General features: G+C 28.3%; 1 protein-coding gene and 2 long non-coding RNA genes across 3 annotated transcripts in view; 2 read left to right on the forward strand and 1 right to left on the reverse strand.

Annotated features, from left to right (window-relative positions):
- LOC106686831 (uncharacterized) overlaps positions 1-2,315 on the forward strand; it is a 17,685-nt gene extending 15,370 nt beyond the window's left edge. Inside the window, exon 3 of the long non-coding RNA XR_010843608.1 lies at positions 2,162-2,315. This is a non-coding gene — a long non-coding RNA (uncharacterized lncRNA). The remainder of the gene's footprint in view (positions 1-2,161) is intronic.
- LOC136795894 (uncharacterized) overlaps positions 1-8,430 on the reverse strand; it is a 355,650-nt gene that overhangs the window by 30,421 nt on the left and 316,799 nt on the right. The window lies entirely within an intron of this gene.
- Positions 8,026-8,430, forward strand: part of LOC106686838 (fatty acyl-CoA reductase 1) — a gene marked incomplete at its 5' end in the record, with an annotated part of 8,960 nt that continues 8,555 nt past the window's right edge. The window contains 1 exon segment of the mRNA XM_014430398.3: positions 8,026-8,166. Coding sequence (XP_014285884.3) covers positions 8,026-8,166 — 141 coding nt within the window.

Consider the following 8,430-nt stretch of genomic DNA (forward strand, 5'->3'; position numbering starts at 1 on the left):
AAATTATAAATAATAATGTTAAATAATTAAATTGATTGTAGGATCATACAAATAATGGAAACTTTTGTAATAGATGTCCCTGAAGATGGCCGAATTGGCCGAAACGTTGGACGTGTAAATGAAATAAATGTTTTGAGACTAAAATTTGGATAGTGTGTTGAATTATTTAGTAATGTAATTTTAAATTTTCCACGTTCGGCATTCCTACAAGCTTGAAACATTATCAATTATCAAGCATCATTCATTCCCATATTCGTCATTTAAAATTTTTTTGGTAACAAATTAACCAACTAAGCAATTAGTCAAAGAAATTATGGAGAATTGTAGAAACTATCGAACTGAAATTATACCATAAAGTGACTAGTTCGATAGTTTGGCTAAACCACTAACGATTATTGATTACTGAAGATGGTAAAAATGGCGATTGAGTTTGTTAACAGAAAAGCTAAAGGGAAATAATAAAGATGTAAATGACACAACACAAGACCCAACGTGAATAAAAATTAAATAGTAAACTTATGTTGGTAGCTTAGTAGCTCATAATTTTACGACAAAATTGTCGTGGCTCCTTAATAGCAAATAACAGAAAAATATTGATTTTTTTTTTGGTCATTTTTTCTTAATGATATTAATTTAAAGTAATTTTAATTTTTAAGTCTAAAATAGTCCATTGAACCACTTAACTCAAATTTAATAGTAATTAGTTAATATTAAAGCAGCGTTTATTTTTGTGTGAAATTGTTTTTTAATTATTAAATTATCAGTGAAAAGCTTATAGATACTGAAATAAATATTTTTTAAAAAAATAAATAAATAAACATTACTTACAATAATGTCTGGGATGATAAAACAGACTTACCTGAAACAAAAATACGATCCAATTAAAAAAAAAAAATTGTATGATTCGACATAAAAAAATATCAAATAACTGAGGAACTTGTAGAATTTTTATTATTTATTTATGATAATTTTACAAATTTTGAATGTTTACTGCATAATACTAAATTCGTTTAATTAATAATAATTAATTCTTTAAAATATGGAAAACATAATTAAAATATATAGCAGGTTCTCAAAAATAAAAGTGCAACCGGATTTTCATCTAAAAACAAATATATCAACAGGCAATGCAAATTATTTTTGGATTTGCTATTTTTACATAGCATCACCGATATAGTCACTATTTAGATGAACAAGTAGGGCTACTAAGAATTACTTCATTTTTAATTTTCGTAAACACATCAAAAAACCACTGATGAATCAGATTGTTAAAAACATGAATCTTCAACAGATGCCCCAGTTAAATGTGGAGGGGATTTAAAAACAATACTCAACCCAACAAAAAGAGTTAAATTGGAAGAGGAAGGAATAACGGGGTTGTTAGCCCTCGAAGCCTTTGTCTTTGAGGTTTTATGCAACAGCTCGTACTCCCATCTTTCATGTCTTTGCCGAAAACACCACCAAAGGAATGCTTTGAGGTTTTAGAATTCCATATAATGGTTGACAAATATTGTCGGTCTAAGAGATAATTTTTATGTGATTTTCAAACCAGATATATAAACAAAGGTGGTTTATTTGGGAATTTCATGAGAAGTAGAGGTCGATTATCTTGTACAGCTAACAGCACAAGAGCTTATCATAAACAGCTTTACGAAAACAATCACTTGGATAATTTTTGATTCTGACACTTCAGGCAGCGTGTACTTCTTTTAGTTCCCTTTAGCTCATGGAGGAGCAATTAGAACTCTTTGAGTGCTTCAAATAACTATAAACAAACATGTCGATAACTCAGAAAAATTATCACCACAATGGACATAAAACGTCCCGAATGTGGAACTACAAGCAGCAAGAACGTTTTTGCTTTTTATTTTTTCTAAAAGTGATAATAATTCTGTATATTAGTGGTACCAAAACTGGGTGCTGCAACAGGTTACCAGGATACCGAGACAATTATTTATTTTTTACAAATTACCAATCATAGTCTATTTAGCCTTAGGAATAAATAAAAAATGAATAGATGTTCGATGTATTATCAGTATAAAGACCGTTTGAGTAGTACTTTTTATATAATTTTATGTAAGTAAATATTATTAATGGTTACCTAGTAAAAATATTATATATATCATAAAGGATAATTGTGTGGTCATTTTTTTTTTTTTAGCCCCACAAGGAACCCTAAAATATTTTTAGACCTGCAAGGGTGTCTCAGAGGCTTTTAGACCAAGTAGGGTGGCTACATATGATAGTCGAAAAACCATCCATATGGACCATACTTTTTCGTAAATGAAGCCGATCAAGCAGTGAATGTTCCTGGAGCTCAGTATCGTGATATGATAACACAGTGAGTAAATTAGATGGTACTATTGTGGACGACAATTGTTTTGTCAAACAATTGTCACAAAGTGGAGAACTGAATATTATAAGGTCTTATTAGATCTTATTATTATTATTTTTTTAAAGGGGATTTAGAATATCTTATCGAATACTTTCCCTAGTTGATGAGGAATCGTTTAGAATTAGAAATATGTAAAATTCAAAATATCACTTTATCTCATAACGATAATGCTAAAGTTGTTAATGCAACTTTTATTTTTCACGTTGTAGTACTATGACATTTACTTTAACTAATCTTGAAAGTAAGAAAATTGTGATTCGTAGGAATCGAAAAAAAATATTTTTGGTTAAAAAAAAAATAATAATTGTATATATTAGAAATGTTATATTTTATTGCATGTTATTATATTTGCTTGAGATGAGCTAAAATTATTTAATAAGGGATCAATGGAATAGAAATTTGAAAGACTACAGTGATAACAAATTAAATAAAAGGTAAGTTTAAACATTATTAATAGTAAAATATAAATAAATGTACTTAAAAAAATGTTGAATATGAAAAGTATCGGATTCCTGATAGATAAGGTGCATAGGAAAAACTTGTGTAATTATATTTAATAACTGGATATGTTCTTTTTCTTTTTTTCCCAGATTTTAACACATTGGTCCCCCGCTGTGAGACGACCCAAGATTCGTTTATTGCACAGTGTCGAAGTCGATCTGATTTTAACAGTTTCGTGCATTATTACATATAGGTTTTCAGGAGAGAAATAGTTTATGTTTCGTAATGATTCAATTCAAGTTCGATAAATATATTTAAAAAAAAAAACGTAAAATTTGAAAAATATCGGATTCCTCATAGATAAGGTACATAAAAAAAAACTGTATTTAATTATATTTAATATCTGGATATGTTTTTGGGTTTGGTCCAGATTTTAACATGCAGCGTTTGTGTAGTTAAACATTAAGACAATTGTATAAACATTAATGAATCATTCATATGTGTTTTCAAGATTAAAAACAAATAAAACCGTTGAAACGTCCCATTTATACCATTTCATACAACGTTGATAGTTATTACTCCTAATTAAACGTTAACGTCACTTTTGAGCTAATGAAAACCTGGGCAATGATAAATATCCTCAGTATAATAACAGCTTATGAACATTTAATAACAAAAAAGTTTGTAGCTCTTTTTCAGTATATGTAAAATAAAAAGAGCATGCTGGTGTGATGGATGCGCACTCTGGTGGCGTTATCATTAGTGATCCGCCCTAACGAGACTCACAGTCATCAATCAACAGCTTTCAATCTTCAGTTTCACTTTTCTGATCAGCTTCATATTTTCCTCTATGATTTATTTTACAGTCTTCTTCATCATTAGCTATGTCTTGAGCATTTTTTGTTAGTGACAAAAAAAAAAAAATTGAAAGAATATTATTTTATAAAACTGAGCAAAATGCTATAGCTACAATTATATATTGATAATACATGTTTTGTATAGTGTAGTATTTTTTAAATAATAAATGTCTAAATACGATTGAAAGACTCAAATACAACATGCGGAGGTTTCTGGATGGTGGCATAAAGTACTCACATTAATAAAACAAAAGATGTTGAATTATATCTTGGAAACTCTTCATTTACTTAAAATATTTAAAAAAGCGGGAATGAACCTTCCTTGTTAATAGTTTCAAATTTTCTTTCAAGCGATAAACTATTAAAAAAGTTCGGAAACTGCCACAGCTATGGTGCCAGCTTTTAACAATATAACATAACTTCTTAGATAGGTGCATCTGTCTCGTACTAGTAGTACAAGAGCCCAACAGTTATTGAATTTATTTTGAAAAACCTATATTTCAAAAACAATTTTAACTACAGATGTCTATTAGCACTCAAATTAAAGCTAGTTTAATGAGCTACAATGTGGTTTATGATGTTTATCTTTGTAGGAGTAATAGTTTTCATGAAATTTGCTAATATAAATTGATTTATAGTTATTCGGACAAATTTTCATTTGCCAAATTTATATTCATATGTAAATATCATAAAAAGTACTACCTCTACGAAGATAAGTGTCATACTCTACATTATAGTAAGTTAAATTTCCTTTATTTTGAGTGCTGGTAAACATATGCGTCTTATGGGTCTAGAGATATATTTTTTCAAACATCAAACGTTTTATACGAAAAACTAGAAATTAACAGTGTGTGAATTTGTTTTGTCACATATCATAAAAACTACTACTCCTACAAAGATAAAGGTTATAAACTATTTTATAGTAAATTTAACTAGCTTAAATTTGAGTGCTGAGAGACATCTGTACGTCCTATGGCTTTTGAAATAATGTTTTTCATAAATCAAACTTAGCGCTCGAACATCTCTAAATCAATTTATTTTAGGAAATATCATAAAAACTACTATTCCTACGAAGGTAAAGGTCGTAAACTACTTTATAGAACGTTAAACTAGCTTTAATTTGAGTGCTAAGAAATCTATACGTCACATAGTTCCTGAGATATAGATTTTTTTATATCTAACTAACTACTAATCTCTCAGTACTTTTTTATGAAATGTTACTTTTTAAAAAGCTATATCTTGAGAACTATTGGACGTAAATAGCTCTGTTAGGGCTTATATTTCAGCAAATTTACTCTTCTCTAAATGATGTTCTCTTAGATTTTCTAGTGTTGGTAGTTTTAAAGATATAGAGCTCCGAATGAAAAACTAATGTTTTGATATAGCCGCCATTTTTTATTCCACCTACCTATGCTTAGTAGATTCATCATTTTTAACTAGTAATTATACATATTTTTCATTAAAGTAATCAAAAATTGCGGTGAGATAACTTCCTTTTTCTTCCCTGCTCTTGTACGAACGGTTCTTCTATTGTACTGCCAGCCATTGAGTCTACGCGGCTGGACCCTGACCTTAGGAAAATATTTTATTTTCATATTTTTGCAACAACGTTAAATTATAAAAGTTTGCTCATAATTTAATCTGAAAAAAGTAATTTAGACATAGAATTTCAAAAAATAAATAAAATAATTATGTAAAATAAATATTCATCTCTTACGTTAATCCCAGAGGAACATCTCAACAATTTAAAGAAACTACGTTTTTTTTTTTTTTTTATTAATGTTGAAAAACCCATACCAGAAGACATTTATCAGGGTTTAGACTTGAACTACTTAACCAACATTAAGAAAATAGAAATTCTATCTTTCACAGAACGTGGAAAGATTTTGTCGCACAATGCAATAATAAAGAATGATTTATTAGTTTTATATGATATTAAATTGGACTATTATATAAAATATAGTGATATTTATTGATCATTTTCAGCCACAAGGTTATAACGTACTACAAGATGACTGTTCACATTTAATATCTTTACGTTTTCCTAAAATCACTACCAGCCATCCAGTGGCTGAAAATAGTAAACAATAATTCGAAATAGCCAATTGAAAAAATATAATAATTTTTAGAATTTGGAATACATCTAATATAATATTTTCAATACATTCAAAAGTCTTAATCTCTTTAGTATTAAATGATAAATAGGAAAATATTCACCTAAGAAGGAAGAACCGGAACGGTAGTCAATTATTAATCGGCTAAAAAAAAATTCTAAAAACAGTTTTTTAGTCGAAGTTTTCCATAATGAGTAACCGAATCCTTGTAACCAATTTTCCTAATCACATATAGGCGACTGTACCATAATTACTAAATGTAGGCAAATCAATACTAATAAAAAAATCGATTATTACCATATTTATATTACATAACTTTTTTTTTAACAAATTCAATTTGAATTTCACACAAATCATGGAACTAAGCCGCTTAAAGCAAAAATGTTATTACGTTTAGGAATATTACGGCTAAGAGGGGATCAAATAAAGTCTCCACCAATCAATTTCGCTTGTTAAACATAGTAACCTCGTTATTCCGAAAGAGGAAATCCGTTTTTTTTTTTAATTGACATGATGTACTCGTTTTTCTACAATGTTTTAGATGCTTTCCGGTTTCCAAATAGATTTTCGATGAATTGATGAATGAAGCAAATTAATTAATATATTGTCCTCACAATAATCAGATATTTGATGTTGAAAGAAATTATAATCTGCACCGGAAATATTATTTTATATAATAGATTTTACACAATCTTTCGATTTTTTTGATTGAACTAGGTATATTATTGAACAATAATATAATTTTTAATTGATTGGAGAAGATGGTCGGGGGTGCGGTCATCAAAGAAACAACATAAATAAACAAAAAATATTTATTTATCCCAACGTTTCGACCTGATTTTCAGGTCTTCATCAGGGCTATAAAAACAAAAAGACAACAACCATCATTTAGAGAGAAAAAAAATATAAATAAATAAAGGACAAAGACAGCAGTAGATTGATTACATTATTATTTATATACATATAAATTTAAAAACCTTTTTTATATGCAACTATTTTTAAACTTTTATATTGTTAACTATTATTCATGCTATTTCTGTTTCTGTTTGACAAAAAAAAAATAGCTTATATTATTTAGTTATACAAAAAGTGGAAAAAGTGACTTATACTTATATATCAATAAGAAATTAATAGTGACGAACATATACCACGTGACATCGACCACACTATTAATAGAACAGGAGGAATGAAAAACCATAAGGGACCAGATACAGATGATCAAAGACTTTTTTAAAAGCTGAAATAGGGAAATCGCTGTAATACTACAAGAATTAATGTAACAATTAGGGAAGAAGAAGTAGTCCCACACAAAAGCCACTAGGCCTAAACGAGCAAGTTGTAATTGAAAAGGAGACATCATAAAACATAGAATAACAGAGGAATCATGTTATTCAGTTTTCCATACCATTTGCTGGTACAAACCACGAGTGGAACATTATTATTTGTAGTAAGAAATGGGCTGAAGAAAGGAAACCCTTTGGTTTCCATTTATATAAAATTGATCTTCAAAGCATGTTAAGTCAAGTGATTTAAACTCAAGAGGTGAACTAACTATAACTATAAATATATATCATAGTTCTGACACAACTTATCAAACCTGAAACCAATATTTTGAGGAAAACCCGTTTTTAAAATTTTTTTTTTATATTTTCATTTTATTCTTTAATTAAGGTAAGCCTGCAAAGCGACTATTTGGTTATATATTTAGACAACAATTTATTTATCTTAATAGTTTTTTTTTATTTAATACCAGATGGGCATTACATGGTTAATGTAAGAGATACATTTTTTTTAACGATTGCTGATGGGGGGACTATAGTCTCATACAAAAGACACCCGTATATAACGCTGTAAATTAAAAAAATAATAATTCTTAATAAAAGCTGAAAGTAAAGTTAATAACAAAAACAATGACATTTGTGGATTTTAAAAAATAAATAATTTACTTATAATGGAAACAGAAACAAGTTAATTTGAGAAAATGATGAAGAAAAAAATGATATAAAATTTTAGAGTGACAATAACAGAACAGATAAATATAGAACTTATAACAGGATGGCCTTCAATTTTCGGGTTGTGGTTGGGTTTCCCAAGTTGTATGTCACTGCTCCTTTAACTGTTGGTAACTGGGAGTGGAACTTCGAGAACTTTTTTTTTTTTATGTGATCCTTTATTGTATTTACCTTTATAGATATTTAATTTACTTTTTCTTTTCTAGTGCTTATTACAAAATGTCACAATGATTTACCACATGGCTGCAATGGTACAATTCACTGATAGCTTGACATTAGCTTTTACTAACAACACAAAAGCAACTTACATGCTTCTCAACTTCGCCAGGCGAGTGAAAAACCTTCAAGTAAGTGACAGCAATCAACAGTTAAGCTATTTTAAATTTATAATAACTATATAAAACAATACTTTTTTGGAATACTAGAAACTAGAAAGAGGTGACCAATTTATTAATTTTATTAGGGAGGGGGGCCGGTTATTTAATTAATAACATACCAAATCAGTAACTCATTCACCACAATTTTTTTTTAATTGTACTTATTGTGTCTTGAATTTTCTAATATAAAATTACAAAATATGTTATTTTATAAGAATATAAAATAAATTAAAT

The sequence above is a fragment of the Halyomorpha halys genome, unplaced genomic scaffold (assembly GCF_000696795.3).
Source record: "Halyomorpha halys isolate HHAL.00 unplaced genomic scaffold, Hhal_1.1 Scaffold886.1, whole genome shotgun sequence".
Lineage (NCBI taxonomy): Eukaryota > Metazoa > Arthropoda > Insecta > Hemiptera > Pentatomidae > Halyomorpha > Halyomorpha halys.